We start from the raw sequence: 24,202 nt of genomic DNA on the forward strand, positions 1-24,202 counted from the left end.
ATATTTCCCTTACTCTTGTCTTTTTGTACTAAGGATGTTCTTCCTTTGGTCATCCATTTGGGTGCATGGTGATTTGAGATACAATGCTGGAGTTGTTCTGCTATTCGTGGGTGTAGGGCTTTGAAGTTTTTGAGCCAGTATCCATGGACTTCATCGGGACCTGGGGCTTTCCAGTTTGGCATTTTCTTTAGTTGGTGTTTGACTGTGTCTGTCGTGATCTCTGTGAATCTTTGTTTTATTCTCCCTGTTTCTTCTTCCTTGACTTCCTGGAGCTATGTTGCATGTTTGTTGTGTGATACCGGATTCTCCATATGTTTTCCCAGAGTCTCTTACTTGGTTCGGCTTCAGGAATTTCTGGGTGGCTGTCTTCCCCTCTTAGTTGGCTGTATAGTCTTCTGGTTGGTTCCAAATAGTTTGTTCTGTTGATATCCCTTATTCCTGTTCATGTACCGTTGGATCTTATGTGCTTTGGCCTTAAGCCTCTGTTTTACATCTTCTACCGTGTTGTTTAGTCCCCTCTCTTGTACTTTGTATTTCTCGTTGAGTTCCTCCCCTGTTTTCTTGCTTCTTAGCCTTTTTTCTGTCATCTCTTTCAGTTTACTCAAGTCAGATCTCATCATCATGATTTGCTTTTCCTTTTCCAGGCGCCTTTTCCAAGGAGGTTGCTGTTTTGGTTTCTGTTGGGTTGGTTGTGCTGGTGGTGTTGGTGTTCGAATCCCCATCAGTTCTGCTACTAATCTTGCTCCTGCATATGCCAAGTTATTTGTTTCTGTGATACTGGTGGTGTGTATTATGCCCATTATTTCATTGACCTCACTTGTTTTCTCCCTTAATTTCTTGGTGTTGTAGGCTTTCATGGAGGGGATCTTTGTTCTCTCTGTATCTGGCTCCATCCATTGTCTAATCTTTTCTACCCATTCCGTCCTCTCTGTTACTTCGTCGGTGTTTCTTCGTGTGTCGTTGTTTGATACCTCATCCTCCCTGTTGTCTTCTGTGGCATCGTTTCTCAGTTCGTCTTCGTGTAATTCGTTGTCGTGTGACATTTCCCTTTCCAGTTCTTCTCTTTCTGTTGGGGAGAGCCAGTTCTTTTTCTTTATGTTCCTTACTTGGTCTGCCAGTCTCTGCTCTGTTTGGAGGGTGTTATTCCTCTCATTCCAGATGTTGACCAATCTTCTTCTATATCCCCTCTCCGTCGGGTTGCTTCTGATGTAGCATCTCCATATTTCCTTATTTTCTTCTCTTGTCCATTTCTTCCTTTTTGCGTCTGTAGCTCCAATCTCAGGCTGTTGATTACTGTAGTTGTGGTGGTCAGTTGCTGGATGACGACCTCCAAGTACCTGACCGTCTTCCCCTTCAATTGGGTTGAATACCTTGTTGCCAGACGAAGCTCCTCTGTTGCCAGAGGTTCCATTTACGTCGTTGTCGTTTATTCCTTCATTTCTTTCCATCATTGCTGAGTTTTGCTATTTAACCCATAGCTGGACCCTACCCCATCAGGGATAGGTACTCATTTACAGCTGAGTAGACTGAGGAAATGATGGTATAGATCCTTTCCCAAGGAATCAACGCCGAGGAGAGCAGTCACCCATCCAACAACTGACCAGCCCCAATGTTGCTTAACTTGACTTAAGTCCATTGACGACCTAACCCACTCCTCCATGGCGCCACATATTATTATTATTATTATTATTATTATTATTATTATTATTATTATTATTATTATTATTATTATTATTATTATTATTAATTATTTTAAATGTTCAGAAGATGAAACCTATTCATATGGAACAAGCCCACTTGACCCAATGACTTGAAATTCAAGCTTCCAAAGAATATGGTGTTCATTAGGAAGAAGTAAGATGAGGTAAAAGGAAATGCAGAAAGGAGAGGCCCCACTTATTACAAAAGGGAAAAATTAATAAATTAACACATAGATAACAAAAATTAACATTTAGAGAAGTGTATTAAAATGCAAAGAGAATATATTGTACCTCCGCTTGAACTTCTGAAGTCACATGGATTCCTCTGGGAGGTTGTTCCACAGTCCAATGGTGTGATGAATAAAGGACTCTCTGGAACTGAGAAGTTTGAGAGTAAGGCACAGTTATTGCATATTGGTGCTGCTGTTCAGCAAATGTGGTTCCTCTGGGCAGATAAGCGGGTGGGAAGATCTCTGTTGAAACACTCCTTATAAAAAAGTGACAAACAAGAGACCATCCATCAATGATCCAAGTCATAACTACTACTATTAGCAAACCAAAACCTATCACCACGAACCACTCTATGTAAAAGAGATAAAACTTTGGCAGAAGCAGACATCCACACTGGAGAACAGTATTCTAGTAAAGGAAGCACAAATGAACTCAAACAGTTTGCATTAATTTTATCACTGTTATAAATATATGAGGCCTTACAAACAATACGTACTTAACTTTTGTATGGCTTGTCCTGAAACTTTCATTTGATGTTTCTCAAAAGTTAGATGTGAATCAAAGGTTACACTCAGAATAGTTAAAGCTTCAGACTACTTCAGCAAAGTTCCAGCCACCTGAAGGGAGGATGGGGTGGGAAATCTGCTTGAAAGAATGATGACAAATGGAAGCTGTCTGACTAGTGGTCTGCAATTGGTGTACATGCATTATTGGGGTTTTTCTTTTTGGATCCAGCTTGTCGATATGATAACAGAAAAGGAAAGAAAATAGGCTGCAGAGCTGATTCAGCACTACAGCAATACATTTTAGGAGTACATAACACCATATGTGTAGCTCACACCTGGCTAAGATACTTTTTTTCTTTATATAAGAGAAGAATTCCTTCCTAATTTCAGTAGTTCAAGGTATTACTGAGCCAGTGTACAACCTGAAAAATATGTTGATCATAGAAATTTTTATAGAAGCATGGTCCATTTTTCCCAGATGTTAAGAAATCTATGGCATGAAAATGAATTACTATTAATTTCATTTATTTGGGATATCTCACTGCTAGGCTAGAAAGATGATTGGAAAGAAAATCTTTGAACAGTAGATGGATAAAAAGGTGTACATACCATCACCATTTGCAGTACAGGCAGTCCCTGGTTATCGGTGGGGTTTCCGTTCTTGGAGGGGTGCTGATAAGCGAAAACCGCCATTAACTGAAACTCAGTGATTTATGGCGCCTCTGTTAGGCACGTAATGGCGCCATAACTCAGCTGTTATGGCACCATAAATTGCCGATTTTATGGCTCTAGACAAGCCCCATAAATCCAGATCGCTGATAACTGAGTCCGCCGATAACCAGGGACTGCCTGTACATGACCATCTGCAACAGTTGAACTCAGTGAGTAAATATACAAATGTATGATTTTCTTCACTCGAAAGAGGATTTAGGGAAGATAGAGTGGAATTTCCATATTCATTCTGAATGGATGACAGTGTGCTTCAAATTTCACAGTGTTGCAATTTTTACAGGGCATTCTCTCATGGAGAAGGAGCCACTGCAGGATTTGTTATTTCCAGCTGTTGGAGGGATAAATTTATTTATAGTTGGTAACATGCTGGCCTCATAATCTTGCGGGTCAGTGTTCGCCTCCCGTCAGGGGCGAATAAGTGAGGCTGTCTACCAGTGGTTACCACCATGAGTGACGTCATGGTGGGGAGTTGGGGTTACCTGGCTGATGTCTGCCTGAGAAGACAAAGTTTTGAAGGACATCAGGTGATGGGTACTTGAGAGCATTCATATCAAAGAGTTATTGTAGTTCTTTCAAACCCAGAATGTGCATGTCCATCTTCCATATCTTCAAGCAAGAAGTGCTTGGTCTGAAGAACTGTCTTTATATCAAGCTCATTGTTTTTGACCTCCAAGTATTAGTGACTTCCTCAAGAAGACAGCCATCAGAAATCATATACAACATTGTGACTTCCAGTATTTGGGGAACCAAAGAAGTTCCTTTAGGAAGTCACTGCATTCATTGGCCACTGAAATCTTTGTCCAGGTGAGGTATATGACCCAGGCTCATTCTAAGAGCTGGAAATGTAGTTACTAATGCTCTCTGTAGGAATGTCCAGGTCCTTCTTTTGGAAGGATCAATGAACAGAGATGACTAGAGTTATTTGGCAAGTATGGGAGACTGCTTCTCAGGTTCTTGCAACAACAAACAACCAGTCTGTAGCTTGCCTCAGCCAGATCCAGAGGTGTGGGTAATCAGCCTAGACATCTGTACCTTTCCCCCTTTCGATCTCCCGAAGAACACCATGTTGATCCTTATTGCTTTGCTTTAGCCTCCTCAGGAGTGGTTCACTAATCCTTTAGGTATGGTCTTGGCTAAACCCAAGGTCATTCCCCTTCAGATAATATCTCTAAGAACTCCCAATTTTAGAACATCCACAATTAACTGGAGTCTATATTTTTATGCTTGGCGGTTATTTAGCAGTGACTCAGATAGGGTTTTTTTCAGAGATTGCATGCTATAATTACAACATCATGCTTCATTTACAAGAAGTGGATATACATCATTGATTAGTAAGGGTCATTCACCATAAACTGCAACACCATGCTTCATTTACAAGAAGTGGATATACGTTATGGATTAGTAAGGGTCTTTCACCATAAACTGCAGAATATTTCCCTAGTTCTTTTCTTCTCTTTGATTTATTGTTTGCATCCCTGATATGTAGCTATTGTGGTTGTTAGCTTCTGGATCTCATTAGCATGGTAAGAGTCTGGTATTTCTGAGTCTGTCAACACTTAACTTCTTTAAGGATTTTGCAATGTACATTACTGAAAGGGGTTGACTCTCTCAGAAATTGCAGACAATTAACATTCAAATGAAATGCTTTATGCACTAAAGTGGTTGCAATGAAACAAACAGAATTTTCTTAATATCAGAGTACGTAGTTTTTTCATACAAACTCATCACTCTTAGTAGGTGAATTCTCACCACCTTGCCCCTCAGATGTAGTAGCCTCATTTCCAGGTTGCATAAAAAGGAATATGATTTATGGCTAATTGAGGTTTATCATGAGATATGCTACTACTGATTATGCCTGTTAGACAGCATAAATTATGGGGAAATTTATAAGCAAGTAAGTGAATTACATTTAGTGTGATTGCATTGGTGTAAGAGGCATTAATATAGTGTACAAGCTATTGTATTCATGAAGTATTCATTTGTAGGAACAGGTTACCCAGTAGGGAAGGTTACCCATAGTCAGTGAAGTAGTAAAGACAAACTTTTACGATTTACCTTTGTATTTTAGTTTATTTTTGTCATTCTTAAGGATTCCCATTTATTGCATTTAGGTCAGGATCATAAAACAGCATTATAATTCCTGTCATATGTGCTTTTGTATTTTTATACCAAGTTTATCATTGATGACAATTTATTTCATATGTTTCCTTTTGCTTGTTCAGAATGCATTTTCTTATTTGAGTGCTCTGCAGCGTGATCGGTATGGTCTTGGCCTGCCACCTCAGTGGCTGCGAGTTCGATTTTCAGGCATTTCATTGAGGTGTGGGATGTGTATTTTTGGTGATAGAAGTTCACTCTCGATGTGGTTCGGAAGTCACATAAAACCATTAGTCCCATTGCTGAATAACCACTGGTTCCATGCAATGTAAAAACACCATAAAACAAACAAACATTTTCTTATTAGAGAATGCCATTCAATACTATTAGTTTAATGACATATTTCTGTGGTTATTCTAATTTTAAACAACAATGAATGTTAAGCCTCAGATGTAAGTGTTTGTAGAAATTTATTAAGAATCCTCCGCATATCCATATTCTCCAGTTATGAGACTTCCAAGTACTAAATGATTTAATGAGATTGGTATATTTAAGAACTGTAACCCTTCAGGACCGGCCTTCAAGCATCAAGATTTTGAATTCGATCTTCTTAGCATACTTGATGATAATTATTTTTAGTCCTCTTGACTGATAAGTTTGTCTGTTTTATGCCCTAGTTTTGGGAACTCCAGAGGGAGATTGTTCTTGAAAAGGGCAAGTTGGTGAGTTCAGCTAGCCTATGTCCAAGAGCTTCTGTGTACAATGTCTTTATTTTTAATTACTTTTAGATATGCCAGATATGAAGATCACTACGTACCCCTCAAATAGTACTAGACAAAGTGCTTCAATCACTTTACCCTAATAGGGCAAGGAAACCTTGCCCTTAAATTATAACTAAGGTAGCCATCTGATTCATTATGCAATTGGCTTTGGAGACAAGAAAAAGTTTTATTTTGTTTATCACAAAAGGTCGAAGTCATGAATAAAATGGTTTTACTAGTTTTGTTTGATAAAAAATTTGCATTTAGATTAATGGTGTTGTTAATTTCTACTGTATAAGTTCTCTGTATGTGGTCTTGATCAGAAATCATAATTGTTCATATGCGAACAAACCTTCGGTCTTAACAATAGGATAATTTCTAGCGCCTAGCTGGATCCGGTTAAAAGCAGATAAAAGCAAGGAATCTTGTGATATCTGGCAACACATGCATAGATCGGGTGAAGAGTGGTCAAGGACCGCTCATCTACGCCAGTCTTTTCTTTAACCGCCAGGGCGAGAGTTGTGTTTACCTGTCTTGGCCTTTTCCCGGTTCATTGCCTGTTTCATTTCTTTTATAGTGTGTGTGTGTGTTTTTACCTGGTATTAATACTTCTTCTGCTCCTCCTCGGCATCAGCATATGTGCCCCGGAGTTCCTGGGTTTCCATGTTCTCATTTTTTGGCTTCGGCAGAGACCAACCCTCACATCACATGCAGTAGGTGTCGTTTGAATTTTTTTACTATTACAAATCCTTGCACGGAATGCCGGGCATGGCCTAAGGAGCAGTGGAGGAAGTTTTATGGTAAGAGGGAACATCGGAGGGTCTCCACTCTTCCTACTTGGGAGGGCTTTGCTCCTATTCCCGATGTTTCGTCTTCTGCAGTAGTCAACCCCCATAGTAGTGTTGTCTCTGTATCTCCTTCCTTTTCTTCCATTGATTCGTCGATGGAAGTATCGGGAGGTCGCCAGGGTAATATTTGTAATGTAGCCCCCTCTTCCTCGGGAGATTTTTTGGTTCCGTAGAAGGGTAAGGTTTTTTCATCATTCTCTTCTCTTCCAGTGTCGGAGGCATCCAAAATGGCGATGATTTGGAGGACGCTAAGGCTAGGGGGTAACCTGTCCTTGGAGGGGTTGCTAGTGCATTTTGTGGAGGCTTGCACCCCCCTTCCCGGTCTGGCCAGGCCATCCCCCCTCCTCCTGGCCTCTTCTTTGCGGGTAGCAGCATAGTGGTGTGTGTTCTGCAGGGGTTGCTTCGCTCTTGGCCTCGTATCTCGAACGTGCAACACCCCCCCCCCCCCCCCCCCCCCCCCCCCCCCCTCCCCCCCCCCCCCCCCCCCTTAGTCCTTGCACATGGCGAGCTTGTTGCAACCTCCCCTACCCGTGCACGTGATGTTAGTGCTCCTTCTTCTCCAAGGCCTATTCATCGCCGTTAAGATCTGAAGGCGCCTGTCAAGAGGTCGAAGGTAGTGAGCACGGAGTTGGTGCAGCTGGAGCGTTTGTCTGCCTCTCTCGCTGGTGCTTCCAAGAGTTCGACTATAAGGGATTCTCCGTCAATCTCGAGTGTTCGAGTTTCCTCCCCATCTCACGTATGTACGGCCGCCATGCCCGTGACCATTCATGGACATCTGGAGTCATCTGTTGAGGTAAGTGATGTGCCTAGTGTTACAGTGGGTACGTCTCGGACAGGTTAGTAGGGGTTTCGGAATGTTTGGCTGCTAACTCTTCTGTTAATTTTGGTGAAGAAGGTGCATTAGAAGAACCTACACACCCTTCTCGTCGTCGGTCTCTGGTGCCAAAGCAGGAGGAGGGAGACACGCAGGAGTTTCTATCTTCCTTTTCGGAAGATGTTGATCTCATTTGTGGGTTCAACAATTTGGAAAGTCTTACACTCCTTCTTGCTTGGAAACCTTGGTGGGAGCTACTCAGGACCCCAAATCATCTCTTCAGCTGCCTTTGTCGGGGCACGTTTAGTCGGTCTTGCAGAAGGTCAACGCCTCTGTTTCTGACCGGGATGGTTCGCTTCGCTCTAGGGGCTCTACCAAACTACTACCCCCGCCTCTCACGAGACATAGGAAGTACTATGCTATGAGCTCTGCATTTTTGTTGTCACACCACCTTAACCCAGATGTCATTCGCCTGAAGCCGGGTTTGACTTTGGAACAGTTGAGGTCAGTGGGTCCGCCCTTGTCTCCACAAGATGCCTCAGCTTTGAAATCTACAGCTGCCTCCATGTTGCAGACGGTTTCTTGGCTGGACCTCTGGTCTGTGGTGATTACCAAGATAGCTTCTGACAGGTCCCCTGAAGGGTTGGTGAGTGCCGCCTCGCTTGCCAGTCTATTGCAGTCTGGGGGCAAGGCATTTTCATATTTGGCTCACCTCAGTGCCAATTTATGGGCTAATCTTCTTCTGATTAGGAGGGATGCAGCTTTGTCTAGGATGGAGAGATCACTCGACACCGAGTCTCTATTGGCATTGAGGAATGGTGATTTGTTGGAGTCACAATTTTTGTTTCCACGGACAGAACTCAAAGATGCGATAGACTGGCGCCAGGCTGACACCAAGGACCGACTGGTGCACCAGGCCGTGTCTAAGTCAGAGTCTCGCCCTCAGAGACGTCCGGCTCCTCCTCCTCCTCCCCCGGTCCAGCAGCAGTTGAGGAGATCGTCACCTGGTAGGCCATCGAGGATCTCGAGTTCGGCAGGCCCTTCCCATTCGACACAGCCTAAGTCTCAAGATCAATGCCCCTTTCGCTCTCATTCCTTTAAACCAAGAAGGGGCCCCTGGGGCAGAGGTCAAGGGGGCCGTCGGTAGGTTAGGCGCCTCTCCCTCTCCTACGCCATTGGTGGGGGGGTGCCTGGCTGGCCATTGGGCCAAATGGCAGAGTTACGGGGTGGAGAAGTAGGTGGTAGATGTCCTTCAGGTGGGATACCTGTTGCCATTCAACTTCTCTCCTCTGTCGGACAAGCCGCAACTCAGGAAGACGTATCCTCCAGATTCTCTGAAGTTCTTGGCTCTTCGGGAGGAAGTGCAGAAAATGCTGGACAAGGATGTAATAGAGGAAGTAGTGCGTCCATCCCTGGGGTTTTACAGTCACATCTTCTTGGTGCCTAAGGTGTCGGGAGGATGGAGGCCAGTGATCGACTTATCCACCTTGAATCGCTTCATCAGGAAGACACAGTTCTAGATGGAGACCCCACGCTTGGTGTTGGCTGCCGTGAGGAAAGGCGACTTCATGCTGTCGTTAGACTTAAGGGAAGCATACTTCCAAGTTCCTGTTCATTCCTTGTCCAGGAAGTTCCTTCGCTTCTCTCTTGCGGACAAGATCTTAGAGTTCAAAGTCTTGTGCTTTGGGCTGACGACAGCCCCTCAAGTGTTCACAAGGGTCTTCTCTCTCGTGTCAAGTTGGGCCCATGCTCAGTGGATCTGGCTGAGGTACCATGACGATTGGTTAGTCTTGGCAGTTTCCAGGGAGAAGCTGCTGCAGGACAGGGATTGTCTACTTCGGTTCTGTCTGGACCTGGGCATATTAGTCAACCAGGAAAAGTCGAACCTCGTACCCACTCAAAGGATTCTCTACCTGGGCATGGTCATTGATACGACAGTGGCAAGAGTTTTCCAGTTGGATCAGAGATTGGAGAAGTTGCGGGCTGTAGCGCACAACTTCCTGTCAAAGTCACATCAGTCAGCTCATCAGTGGGAGGTTCTTCTAGGAGTGTTATCTTCCCTGGAGAAGTTGGTCCCTCATGGGCTTCTTCATCTTCAGTCTCTGCAATAGAGACTGGGAGAATTCTGGTCTCCGGCAGGGGACTCTCCCTTGTTTATGGTTCCTCTGTCTTTGGAAGTGAGAGAAGACCTTCATTGGTGGTTGGACGACTAGAATCTGTTGAAGGGTGTCCCTCTGCATTCTCTCCCACCGGACTTCCTTCTGTTCTCGGACGCCTCCCTCGCAGGTTGGGGCGCGCACTTAGGCGGCCTCATCGCTTCAGGCGTTTGGGGTTTTGAGGACAAGCAGCAGCATATCAATGTCTTGGAGTTGAAGGCGGCTTTCGTGGGTCTGAAGGAGTTTTGGGGGAAGGTTGAGGGTCACTCGGTCATTCTCATGTCGGACAACACCACGGTGGTAGCCCATGTGAACAAACAGGGAGGCCTGGTTTCTCAGCAACTTCACGCCTTGACCGTCGAGCTTCACCAGTGGGCAATCAGCAATTCGGTAGAGCTCTCAGCCAGGTATATCCCAGGGAAACGGAACGTAGTCGCAGACCAAATCAATCGCCGCAATCAAATCCTAGGCACAGAGTGGTCCCTTCATCAAGTGGTGGCAGACAAGCTTTTCCAGATTTGGGGGAGACCCATGCTGGACCTTTTCTTGACACGCTAAACAGGAAGCTGGAGGTGTCCTGTTCAGTGGTTCCAGATCCCTTAGCATTGGCAGAAGACACATTCCAACATCCCTGGGACAACCTGGAGGTGTATGCCTTCCCTCCGTTTTGTTTGATCCGTCAGGTTCTGAACAGGCTGGTGAGTTCACAGGGTCTCAGGATGACTTAGGTAGCCCCTCTGTGGCCTCAGGCAGATTGGTTTCCAGATCTGCTGTCGTCGTTTTCAGAGATTCCGAGGGAGATTCCCCCTTGGCGGCATCTCCTGTGTCAGCCCCATGCAGAAAGGTTCCACCAGTCAGTAGAATCCCTGTCTCTTCACGGTTGGAGGCTATCAAGTATCTCCTCCGAGCGAGAGGCTTTTCTCAGAGAACAGCTGGGCACATGTCCAGCAGTCTTAGGAAGTCAACCTCCGCAGTTTGCTAAGGCAAATGGGCGATCTACTGTGATTGGTGTCGTAAACAGGGTTTTTCTCCACCCACGACCTCTATTCAGCTAATAGCAGACTTTTTAACCTTCCTCAGAGACAAGAAACGTTTGTCTGTTTCTGCTATTAGAGGCTACAGGGCGGCACTGAGTTTGGTGTTACGCCTTAAGGGTATCGATATCTCTTCCTGGGAACTTTCCCTGCTAGTAAAGGGGTTTGAGCAATCGAGTTCTCCTAGAGAGCTCAAGCCTCCAACGTGGGATGTTTTCTTGGTGCTTAAGAGCTTAACTAAGAGTCCATATGAGCCCTTGCGTCAATCATCTGACAGGAACCTGATGCTCAAGACAGTTTTCCTTTTGGCTTTGGCATCTTCCAAGAGGGTATGAGAGCTCCACGGTCTGACTTATGAGGTGAAGCACACCAGGGGTTATAAGTCGGTGTCCGGATTTGTCCCGGAATTCGTCGCCAAGACCCAAAATCCCTCGGTGCATGATGATAGGTTCACTTATTTTTCCATTCCATCACTGACTGACTTTGTGGGTGGTGATGCTCAAGAGCTTTTGTTGTGCCCTGTCTGGGCCCTGCGTTGCTATCTTAAAAGGACTTGGCACCGTAGACCAGGCTGCCGCAGACTTTTTTTTTTTTTTTTTTTTTTTTTTTTTTTTTTTTTTTTTTTTAGCACAGGCCATTCAAAGAAAGAGGTGTCTAAGAATACTATCTCTTTTTGGATACGGGAAGCCATCAGACAGGCATACTTGACTCTTGATGATTCTACCGCCACATGACGTTAAGAGGTTTTGGTCCCTCTCTGGCTTTCAAAAAGAACTTGGCTGTACATAGAGTGCTGAGCGCTGATACTTGGTTACGCCAGTCCATGTTCACCTCCTTCTACCGTAAGGATGTTGCCCACAGATCTATGGACACGTTTTCCCTGGGTCCTGTGGTAGGCTGCCCAACAGGTTGTGTAACTCATAGTTGCCCTTAACGAGGCACCTTTGTATCTTACCTAAGATGATTGTGTGGATGAGAGAATGAGTGAGTTGGCTGGTCTCCTTCTTTCTCTTGTACCTTTTCTTCTTCCTTCGGGCGGTTTAAGGGATAGACACGTCATTTGCTGGACTGGTTTGATACAAGTGAGTGAGGTAGTCATTCTGGTAGTGTGGTCATGTAATATACAATATCTTACCCACTATTTGGTAGCATAGGCTCCACTCCATGGCAAGGAGGAGTCAGGAGTAATACAAACCCTAGTGTCTTGGTTTGTCATCGGACAGTCAAAGTTTCTCTTTGGTTCCCTATACAATGGTTATCCCATATATCATTGTACATCACTCAGGATTCTGAGTGGTTAGTCCCTCTCCAAGAACTATTTCTTTTGAGAGCTGGACTGATGGGTAAGCCCCCAGCCAATCTAGGATGTCTTATACCTCCCTCCAAGTATGAGTCTATCCTATTGTTAAGACCGAAGGTTTGTTTGTGTATGAACAAATGACAAATTTTATAAGACAATTTGTATTTTTCATAGCTGCAAACCTGAGGTCTTAACGTTATACTGCCCACCTCTAGCCGCCCCTCTATTGGTTAAGTCATCCTGAGTTGGGAAAGACTGGCGTAGATGAGCGATCCTTGACCACTCTTCACCTGATCTACGCATGCATTGCCAGATATCACAAGATTCCTTGCTTTCATCTGCTTTTAACCGGATCCAGCTAGGCGCTAGAAATTATCCTATTGTTAAGACCTCAGGTTTGTAGCTATGAAAAATGCAAATTGTCTTAGAAAATTTGTCATATTATTGGTAGCGAACTGATTTATCATGCAAGTTTCACATTGCTGATAATTTATTTACATTAGTAAAGTTCTGTTGATAATTTATTCAAATTAGTAAAACTCATGATTCATAATCAGCCGTGTTCTGCATAATAATTTTCAAAACTTGGAAGACAAAATTATAAGGGATTTTAAGGCAATTACTAATGGGAAAAGGTTATTGAAGTTGTTAAACATGTGTCCATTATACAGAAGGTTGAAGTCAAAACCAGTGTCAATTTTAATGTGTATCTATTCATTATGCATTTGTTAACAGAAAATAGAAGTAAACACAAGCAACATGAAACATACAGGGCAATAGTTGGTAAACTATTCTTTTTGTGGTCTACTTATATCCTTTATTTTAATTCTCTTTGATATACACTGTACACAGGGGAGGCAAAATTTTTGACACACGGCAGCACCAATAATTTATGATTTAAGCAGTTCAAGACCATATCCAGAAAACTTTAAAAGTAGAAATTGAAAAAACCTGTAGTCTAAAAGTGAGTTTTTTTTTTTATTAAACAAAACTAATAATACCATTTTATTCATGATATACAAAATAAAGTTTTTCTGTCTTCATTGACAAAGCTTTAAAATAATTTTGATGTCAGTATTTCTAATTTTTAACATTATTATGCAGAAACTTTAATAAGAATAGTGACACAAATACTACATAATAAATCAGTCAGCTTTCTTAGTTATGGGTGAAGGGAGTGGCGTGGGAAGTGATGTGACTTCTAAACCTTTATTGAGTACCTTTATTGAGTAAGATGACTGGTGATTAAGCTTATTTTCCTACCTTATTCAAAATGCAAGTTTTTGTATACTACTTTTAGTATATTTTTCATTCAGCATTTGTCTTATGTAGCAAATTTTCCTTATCTTCTATGAAAGCTTGTTGCTGGCATTTTAACTTGTCATACGTGGTGTTTTAGTTCACCGAACAGGCATACACTATTCATAGTAGTGTATGCCTGTATCATCAAAATTGTAAGCATCTTTGTCTGCCTAATAGCAACAGATTTTTTAAGAGATTGCTTAAAGATTTTCAGTATCATCTGTTCCTTTTTCACTTAGCTGGAGTTGTATTGTTACATTTAAATGGGTGTATTAGAGTATGCGTCTTATTTTACTGTTTAACTTCGCGGAGCTGGTTAAACATCATCTCCTGTTTTCTATTGCATTCTCTTGTCAAGTTTTCTTACTAAGTCATGTTCATGGTTGTGAATTCTCATTCTTATTATTCCAGTATTTTGAGTGACAGTATGTATTGTTATTAAAAAAGTATATGTATTTTTAAATTAGTTTTTGAAACTTTGTGGTAAACTGTATGTCCATATGTCATTTCAAAACTGTCATGAGTTGAAAGCCCTACTCTATTGAGTTTTTTCAGATTATAGTCTGCACATACTGAAAGTTTTTGGGAGAGTATGTAGATATAATCTTGAGGTTATGGTCTGAATCATGCCAGGATAAGTTATTCTTATAAAATTTGTGGTAGAGTTGTTGATGTAATTACTGTGCAGTAATGTACTTGAAAATATCAAACGATGTTGATGCCTACCATGATATCAATGAATTCATATTTATTTGTGATACAAGTATTTGTATTGAAATACCAACTCTCCTACTTCCAATAAAAGGTTTTATAACTTCCAATACAAGGCTTTTGTAATGTGTACATTTCTGAACAACAGCATAGGCCTTTGTGATAGAAGGGGTATACCTATCTATTTGACCTGCTTTAACACGTTGTGATGGCAATATTGTAATATCATATGGTTTGTGGTAGTATGGTTAAAGTTCTCACTTCCAGTAAGGTAGCATTTAATTGATGTATGTTGGTCAGAAACTTTTGATATTAGTACATGTAATGAAAAGACTGCTGAAAGAAGATATAGTGTTAGGAAAACTTAGTTGATATATACTTGTATATGGACCTAGCATTTTGTAGGTTTGTAATGTCCATATAATGTACATACATACACAAATTGTAATATATATATATATATATATATATATATATATATATATATATATATATATATATATATATATATATATATATATATATATGTATGTAGCTAAATATTTTAAAGGCCATAAATTTCAGATAGGCCTTGTAAATTTGCTAATATGTATAAGCGGATTCTACTCATTGCAGGGTGTCCCACTACTCCAGTCCGCAGTCTTAACACCACTCATGAATCAGCTGATATTAACCTTCATGAAACAGAAATGGTAAGTACAGAAATGGTTTAATATTTAATTTTTTAATTTCTACTACTTTTGCATGCTTGTTAAACTTTTACTTTTTATTTGGGTATGTTGCATTTGATTTTATTGTACTTATTCATTTTTGAAGGCTATGTAAATTTTTGCTTTAGCATTGAAACTTTTGCATGCAATGGAACCATATTACTATAACATCATTAGCTCCTGAACACTTGTGATTAACAAGGCTGGAAATTTGTTTTTGTCAAGGTAAGTTTTACTTATAGTGTCTCAATACATACAATACCATGTATAAATCCATAAACAAGGAACCTTCTTCTTACCTGTGGTCTGAGATGCCAAATAGCATTGCATTCTGAACATTGGATTCTCTCTCTCTCTCTCTCTCTCTCTCTCTCTCTCTCTCTCTCTCTCTCTCTCTCTCTCTCTCTCTCTCTCTCTCTCTCATTTAACCATTGAACAAGAATTTCTATTTTTATGAATGGTATAGAGTGATTCACATGACTTAATTCTAATTTTTTACCCTGTATACTATAAACAATGAAATTATTTTTTATGCAATACTCTGTTTATTATATGCCCTGTACATTTTTTATGTTAGGCTAATAACTGGACATGCAGAATAGCCCATACAGTATAAGTTTTTGCAGGTTAAGGAGAAAATTTACAAGCTAAACACAAATTTATATGATTTTATGTATGTGAGCAAAGTAGAATCTCTAATTGTAAAAGAATCTTGGGTTGTGATATGAATCACTATTATTTTTAAACTTAATAGTTGAACCAGACTAGGGTAATGATTTAATTAACTCTTATAGTGCTGGGCAGAAGGTTTTGTTCCCACTCAATATATTAGTAGATATTTTTGATAAATTGTAGCTCTTAAAATTTAAGGTTTTGGCAAATTGAAAATGTTGAAGCCTCAAACAGAATTATTTTCAAGGATTTGTTAACGAAACTTGGAATTGGTGTTATGGTTTAAATTCATATTGTGTCTCACCTATAATATGTCCATGTGTTGTTCTGCATTCTGAAATTGGTTCATAGGATGTTTATCAAGTACCCATTGGTCAATGAGTGACCATTTCTTGTACAGGATAAAGTTACTTCAGTGTGGCATTGTTTTTGTAGTTAAAATTACCATAAACTGACAGTGAGCTTGACATTTATTCATGGTGACACAGTTTTCAGGTATAAAAACTTAACCAAAGGGGATACATACATAGTTATATTTCATCAAGGCTTTGTAATTGCAAATTGGCTGGTTTGTCATCATCTTGATTTCCATAATGGCTTCATGAGCTATTTTGTAATATACTTCAGTGTGGCAGCAGAGGTTTAGGATTGGACATGATTTCTCAAAAACATTTGATTAGAATCTCCTAACAGTTTTAGTCTTTTCAGTTATCAATTTTTTTTTATAAATATTTTTATTTTAAAGAACAAACCGTAGCTAAGTAGTATTGTTAACCTACTGTACACAAATAATGTATTTTGTAAATTTCAGAATTCTTTTGACACTGAATGACAAGTATTAATCAGAAATCCCTCACGGAAATTTTGTCAGAATCTCAAATGTCTTCAGTGTGCCAACATTTAAAGTTTTTATGAAGCTGTAATTTGTTAGATAAGATCTTATTACTCTGTTGATCTTATTACTCTGTTAGAACAAACCCTTAGGCTCAGCTTTGTAAGAGATAAGATATTTAGCCTGGCCTTGGTGTCTGATTAAACAACTTTGTTTATAACTAGCTTGGAATAAAAATATATTAAAATTATGAGAATTTATAAAAATCAAGTACTACTACAACAACTCTCAGTGAACATGCTGGATCTAGAAAAGTAAACGCCAAAAACTGCTGTCAAAAGTACAAATGCAAATAAAACCACTTGTCCCCACTTATGATGGGTTTATGCTCTAACAGCCCTACTGTAAATGAAATTAATTGTAAGTTGGAGTTAGTACAGAATACAGATAACACCCAACTAACTAACAAACAAATTACGTTGCGACAGCTGTTTGTACTATGTTGAATTGCTTGTAAGTTGGTTACTGGTCTCTTCACACCAAATTTTTGGTACAGTTTGATAAGTCAGTACATTATTGCAGTACATTTTTTCATCCTAAAACACAATTCACTATACATACATGCATTAGTCTATTTTATAGAATTTTATAGAACAAAATTTGAGCATATGGGAGGCAAAGGGAAACACGGAACACACTTTCAATGTGAGATCCCATTTTTTAGTATCTCAATGTTTGTAAGTTTATTGTTTGTAAGTAGGGTGGTGTCTGTAGTTAAATGGTGTGGATTCTATATTTTACGATTAATAGACTCCCAGGGTATATACGTACATATATAGTTCTTATTTAACCAAACCATATACAGTTGGTCCTCGGCTTAAATGGGAATGGTTCCCATAGTCCCACATAAGTCTGATTCAAACCCTTTACACAGAATGACACAACGTGCTGTATGGATTTGTAAATGCATAACAGTGTGCATCCTTCTGTACAGAGTGAGCATTCATAAATTATCTGTGCATTACTTATGATATCTGAAACCAAGTAAATGATACATGAATACATTTGTTGTTTAAATGTCTTGTTTAAGGAATGATTGATAATAAAAAAAAAGGGTAAACTTTTAGTATGTACTGATGTAGCCATAGTAACCCTAACTAGGCACATAGTACACATCATCAGCAGCAGTTTATTTTTATGTAATCAAGGTAAAGAGATGATTACTTTTATGTAATGACAAATGGAAAGTATGGTCTTACATTGCTGTAAATGGAGTTTTGAACCAATAACTATAAATCACGGTGCCCTGATCATCATCCATCCTAGTTGTCATGTATTCTGATTGTGTTCAACTTATTTTCATCCTTCTACACTCTAATGCATTTCTCCACTTAACTAGTTTTCTCTCTAATTTCTTCATTCAAAATGATGTCATCAATGTAGAACGTACGCCTGGTTGTCCCTGCATACATCCGTAGCTGTGTTATCTAGCTTGATACTAAGCGAGAAGGGGCTCAGTTCTAATCTCTGGTGGCATCCGACCTTGAGCTGGAAGCTGCCAGTTATTACAATTCTTCTCTGTGGTTGTTAATTTCTTTACATTTCACTGATTACTGCCACATACTTTTCTTGTCCTCCATGCTCCCTCACACTTCTCCACACTTACTTTTTAAGTACTCTTATCTTATGTCTTGTATAGGTCGATTGAGACCATATGTAAGGCCCTTACCTAGCATTAGGGGGATATTCCATCATATGTACCAATCCAGTGCCAATATTCTAATAAAGTTTAGCTGCTGTCTCGTGATCTTGACCTCCTTTCTAAATCTTTCATATGTTATTCAGTCCAATATTTTCAGGGTATGGGCCATTAATTTATTTCCTGTAATTCTCGGAACTTTGCATGTCCCGTCTTACTTTAAAAATGGGTATAAGTATGTATACCCTCTCCCTGTTTTTTGGTATAATTCCTCTTCCATTATATACTTCATGAGCTCCCACAGTATGTATATCCATTTCCTCCTTACTTGGTGTCTTTCATGCTTTGATAGGCATGCTTGCTGGCCCAACAGCTTTACCACTCTTCATCTTGCTCAGAGCTGCTTGTATTTCTCCTCTTTTTGTCTCATTAAACATTTCAAAATTTTAATTCTCATCTCTTCTCATAAATCTGTCATGTTCTTCATTTGATAGTTTTTCTTAATATTCCTTCCATCTCCTTATGATTTCCCTCATTTTCATTGGCCACTTTTCTGTCTGCTCCTTTAATTTGCTTTATTTGGGGGTTATGTCTTATGTGCTCTTGTTTCTTTCTTTGGTTAGCCTGTAAACCTTTTCTGTGCCTCTTTTTGTTTCTAAATCTCTATAACAGTTGCTCATGTGGTTTATTCTTGGTTTTGTGCTACTGCCCATCTTTGTTTCCATATTCCTTTCTGTGTAGGTTATCTTACCTTCTATTGTCAGTTCCCATTTCTTTGCTTCCTCCTCTTGCTTTTGTTACATAATGTAGTCTTTCATAAAGTCAAGTTTCCATATTTTCCCATTATCTTTTCATGAGATGCCTTTATCATGTTTTGATATAATTTCCATTGTCTGAATCCACCATTCATTATCTTATTTGTCTATTGAACAATAGCCTTTCTTTAAACTGGCTTCCAAGGTTGGTCTCTCAGCTAGAACTACTTGATATGTGTGGGACCTTGTATTTTCCTGTTAGCTGCTTTTATTATCAGTTGCCAAGTCCATAACTAAGAAACCCATAGGGTGGAAGACTTCATGGTGTACTGTGAGGTGCACTGATGGAATCATTACTAAAAGCTGTTTGCAGCATCCCTTTTCCCTTTACCTGCAATCACGTTTCAGCCATTTGTTTCACCTCATGCCCCTTTTCTTTTGTTACATCTTTCTATCCATCCAACCACTTCAACTCTATCTCTTCACTATACACGTATTAGTGCTGAGTGGGTAAAATGCCCCAGTGCTTGACTGTATACTAGAGCCAAATTTCCAGATATCATATCTTAACTACTAGCCAAGATTGTAGGGATACACATGGTCTGCAGGGATTACTTTGCAATTCTACATCTCCACTAGTTTCACTAGTTCTTGTGACACTTGTATGTGATCAGAAGTTCTGGCTACTTAGAAAAGGTGTTTACTAATTCTATACCAAACAATACTATAAAGACAGTTACCCTTTTACCTTCTCTGTTTCAGTCATTTTTAATTTTCAATGACACTGTTAAGTGTTTTAGAAGCTCTGCAAAATTATTGTCCTAAAAATCCTTATGTTCAACAAGTTTTCATTTCACAAATTATTTGAAACTGGTATAAGTCCTAAATTAGTACATTGGGTCCTTGCTCATATAGCTCTTAAGGAGATGATGCTAAGGCAGCCAAAGCTGCTATCACTATGAATAGATCAGATATATGTATTCATGTCAGAAATCTGTTGCCATCTCGTAAACCAATCACCTTGGTAAATGTCAGGAACTGTGGAATAATGAATCTGACAGTTATGAATTTAAGAATTAAACTGTTGGTTTATGTTATCCTGTCTTCAAATTGGTTATACTTAGCCAACCCATGGATTTTAGATGAATTACTCAGTCAGCCAAGCCTGTAGTTGTAGATAATGTAGATCAGCACTAGAAATCAAACCCACAACCAACAGTGTATATCAAGTACTATTAGAAACGGATCTTTGAAAGAAATTTTGTCAGTTTTCAATATTTTCATTTTATTTCAAACTTTAACCCTTAATGGACAAATAACTTCATACGAGTAGCAATAACAGATTTGGGTAGTGGATGTATTACCCCCTGGTGAATATCAGTATTACAGGCCATCATTTGGAGAAATCAGGTGGGAAAGAGGTTCTATTACTTCAATAGCCCATGAATTTACTAATGGCAACTTTTATACTGGCTTAGCTCGCCAGTTATAGACTTCTCACGAGTTAGTCATGTACTTGCTCCCTGACTTCAAGGGAGCATGTACTGCCTCTCTCTCTCACATGACTGCTTTTTATATTTCTGATCATCAGTATACGCAGGGGTTGCTGTTGATTTTAGTTCTTATGTTTTATGGTAGTATGTCAGTTATAATTGCTATTTTACAAAGAAAAGTTGAAGGAAATATTAGAAAAAACAAGTATAATCCAAAAAAGTTGCTGCATCTTTCATCTCGGTAAACTTACATAAATATGTATTTTACAACAAATACACTCAGAATTTATTACTGATTTTAGTTCTTATCTGTTATTATATTGTGTGAGTTGTAATTATAATTTTACAAAATAAAATAAAATCAATTATTAGAAAAAACGTGTTTATCTTGGTAAAATTTATAATTGGCCTGTAAAAGAGGCCCCACAACCGGTTGAAAATAGTAATTTTCAGCTTCTCAGGGAAGGTAGGGAGAATTTTTAAGAATTTTTTTCCTTACACTATGTGCATTTGCATGTCTTTCTCTTTACATTGATGCATTTTTTCTTAAATTAGCTGGCGTCAAATTTGCCTGGTCGGTCTAGGGAGCTGCATTTTCATTTTTTAGCCCAGTTCTTAAAGATTAACCCTTACTGGATGGGTAAATATATCAATATATAGCTCTTCGGGCCGGTTAAACTTTGAGGTCGGCCAATTTATGAAAAAGACATATCAATAGAACAGGGCAATATGCAAATGCACATGGTGAAAAAAAAACTTGCCTTCCATGAGAAGTTAAAATTACTATTTGCACTCCCTTGTGGAGCCTCTTTTACAAGACAATTGTAAATTTTACAAACTTGTGTATGTTTTTTCTAATAAATAATTTTATATTATTTTGTAAAATTATAATTACAGTTCACACAATATCAAAACAAAAGAAACATAATCAGTAAAGTTCTTAGCATATTTGTTGAAAAATTACGTAAACTTACCGAGAACAAAGCTTCAGTGACTTTTATTATTTTTAAATTTTTTTTCTAATATTTCTTTGCACTTTTCTTTGCAAAATTACATTTACAACTGACATACTATTGTAAAAGATGAGAACAAAAACCAGCAGAAACTCCTTGGTACGTATAAATTTACGAGCAAATTTACAAAAAGACGTCATTTGAGAGAGACGCAATACATTCCACCTTGAGGTCAGAAGGAGAACTGAAGTACTGAGCCACCAAGTCTTGACTTTAGCCAGTGTAAAAGTTGCCATTAGTGAAATTATGGGCTATGTAAGTATTGGCACCTTTTGCCCGCCCAATTCTTTCCAAATAGATGGTGCTTCATATTGTTTATCTATAGGATCAATCCATCCACCACCCCAAACCTATTATTACTACTCCTGAGGAGCAATCCATCCATTAGGAGTTAATGAAGGGGCAGTATATTATTAAATAGGATATAGTTTATTTCATCAAAAACAAAATCTCTGGTCAGCCCTTACAAAAGTAAAAAATGGTTCCTCAGCAACCTGATTATAATATATACTCAATAATCTGGAAAGTTTTAGAGTTGGTTATAATTTTATATTGGTCTTAAACACTTGAAATTTTAATGGTTGAGTTTTTCAGTAAATTTTTTACTGTTATAGTTCTTTACGTTAATATCATTTTATGGATAAGATGATAAAATTAAGTGATCTCCAGGAAGGTGATCAAGTGATGTGGTTAATCTTTTGGAATTTACACCTTTAACAACACTTCTTTATGTAGGATTTTGGTACCTGATGTTACAGGGCCTTTCTGCAAAATTGTTAAAAACTTTTTAAATTTTCATTTCAAGTGTACCCTACCTCTGTCTAAAAAGTCAAGGCTATTTTGAATATTGTACAATTTTTTTTTTATAAACTTATATATATATATATATATATATATATAATATCTATATAATGTATATTATATCTATCTATCTCTCTATCCTATTTCTATCTATCTATCTATCTATCTATCCTAATCTATCTATCTATCTATCTATCTATCTATCTGTCTATCTATATATATGTGCATGTGTACATGTGTGTATATATATATATATATATATATATATATATATATATATATATATATATATATATATATATATATATATATAGTATATATATGTGTATATATATATATGTATATATATGTATATATGTATATATATATATATATATATATATATATATATATATATATATATATATATATATATATATATATATATATATATATATACACAGGTAGTCCCCGGGTTACGACGGGGGTTCCGTTTTTAAGACGCGTCGTAACCCGAAAATCGTCGTAAACCGGAACGACGTTGTTGAAAACATGTCCACAGGGAAAATTTCACTAATTTGCAATTTTTCTTAGGGCCGTATCTCTAAAATTATCACTAATTTACTTTTTTCATGTGCAACACTGTGTATTCACAAATTACTGTATATTTTCATTAAAATACGAGAGAGAGAGAGAGAGAGAGAGAGCGATTACATAAAACCATTAAATTCGTTGACCATTGTATGGCATTGTACTTTCCCACCTCGAGTGTCACTGGAGTTATGAGGTAGGGAAATTGATACAGAAAAAGACGAAGGGAAGAATTTTCTTTTGAAATTATTTATCGTATTATTACTACTTCTATTATATTATTATTATTATTATTATTATTATTATTATTTGAAAATATAATAAACACTGGCATCTACCATAAAATTTCTCTCATCTCAGTAAGAAAGAGGAATTATCCTTACCAGTGAAATGGAAAGGTCATTTTCATCTCTTTAAAATACGACCATTATGATTTTGTAATTACAGTTTTATTATTATTATTATTATTATTATTATTATTATTATTATTATTATTATTATTATTATTAAATAACTGAAATTATCAATAAACATTTTACATACTAGTACCATAAAAATTCTTTCATCTCGGTAAAAGAGAGAGAGAGAGAGAGATAGAGAGAGAGGAGAGAGAGAGAGCGGAGAGAGAGAGAGAGAGAGAGAGGTGTGTTTATCTCTCTCTGTTCTCTCAAAAAATACTTATAACGCTTCCAGCAAAAGAGAGGGAGGGAGTTACCACTATGACACCATTATTATGTTGTGTGGCAAAAGAGAGAGAGAGAGAGAGAGAGAGAGAGAGAGAGAGAGAGAGAGAGAGAGAGAGAGAGTTAACCTTAATTAAAAAGTGACCACCGGATAGAAATTAAGTTTAGTGTATTTCTTTAAAATACTATCACATATGAATTTTGTAATTACAGTTATTATTATTATTATTATTATTATTATTATTATTATTTATTTGAAGTATTAAAAACAATAGTACACGTACATAAAAAATCTCGAGTCTCAGTAAATGAGAGAGAGAGAGAGAGAGTAGAGAGAGAGAGAGAGAGAGAGAGAGGGGGGGGGGGATTTCATGAGCATTTGATGGCAACACAGCAGCTCTTCCCCCTCCTGGCTGTCACAGAACTTGATATATCGTGACAGTTTTTTAGTACCATGGAGTTAGAGGAAAAGGTTAGAGAAAGAAGACTGGGATTTCCTTCATTCTTCCATAATTTTAAAATATATAAGCTAAAATCTTACTAATTCACTATGGTATTTTCTTTAATGAATTGATATTATTGCTGTATAAATTAATATTAATATTTGAAAATAGTAAATCATTTATTTATCATACAAAAAAGCATACATCTTTGTAGTAGAGAGAGAGAGAGAGAGAGAGAGAGAGAGAGAGAGAGAGAGAGAGAGAGAGAGAACTATTATTTTTATTATGTGATATCATTTCAACTTATTAAACTTACAATACAGTATTAATCAAATTAAT

General features: G+C 38.4%; 1 protein-coding gene across 1 annotated transcript in view; it reads left to right on the top strand.

Annotated features, from left to right (window-relative positions):
* Positions 1-24,202, top strand: part of LOC135215473 (phosphatidylinositol 4-phosphate 5-kinase type-1 beta-like) — a 555,040-nt gene that overhangs the window by 439,859 nt on the left and 90,979 nt on the right. Inside the window, 1 exon segment of the mRNA XM_064250216.1 lies at positions 14,808-14,884. Coding sequence (XP_064106286.1) covers positions 14,808-14,884 — 77 coding nt within the window.

Source organism: Macrobrachium nipponense, chromosome 5 (assembly GCF_015104395.2).
Source record: "Macrobrachium nipponense isolate FS-2020 chromosome 5, ASM1510439v2, whole genome shotgun sequence".
Taxonomy (NCBI): Eukaryota; Metazoa; Arthropoda; class Malacostraca; order Decapoda; family Palaemonidae; genus Macrobrachium; species Macrobrachium nipponense.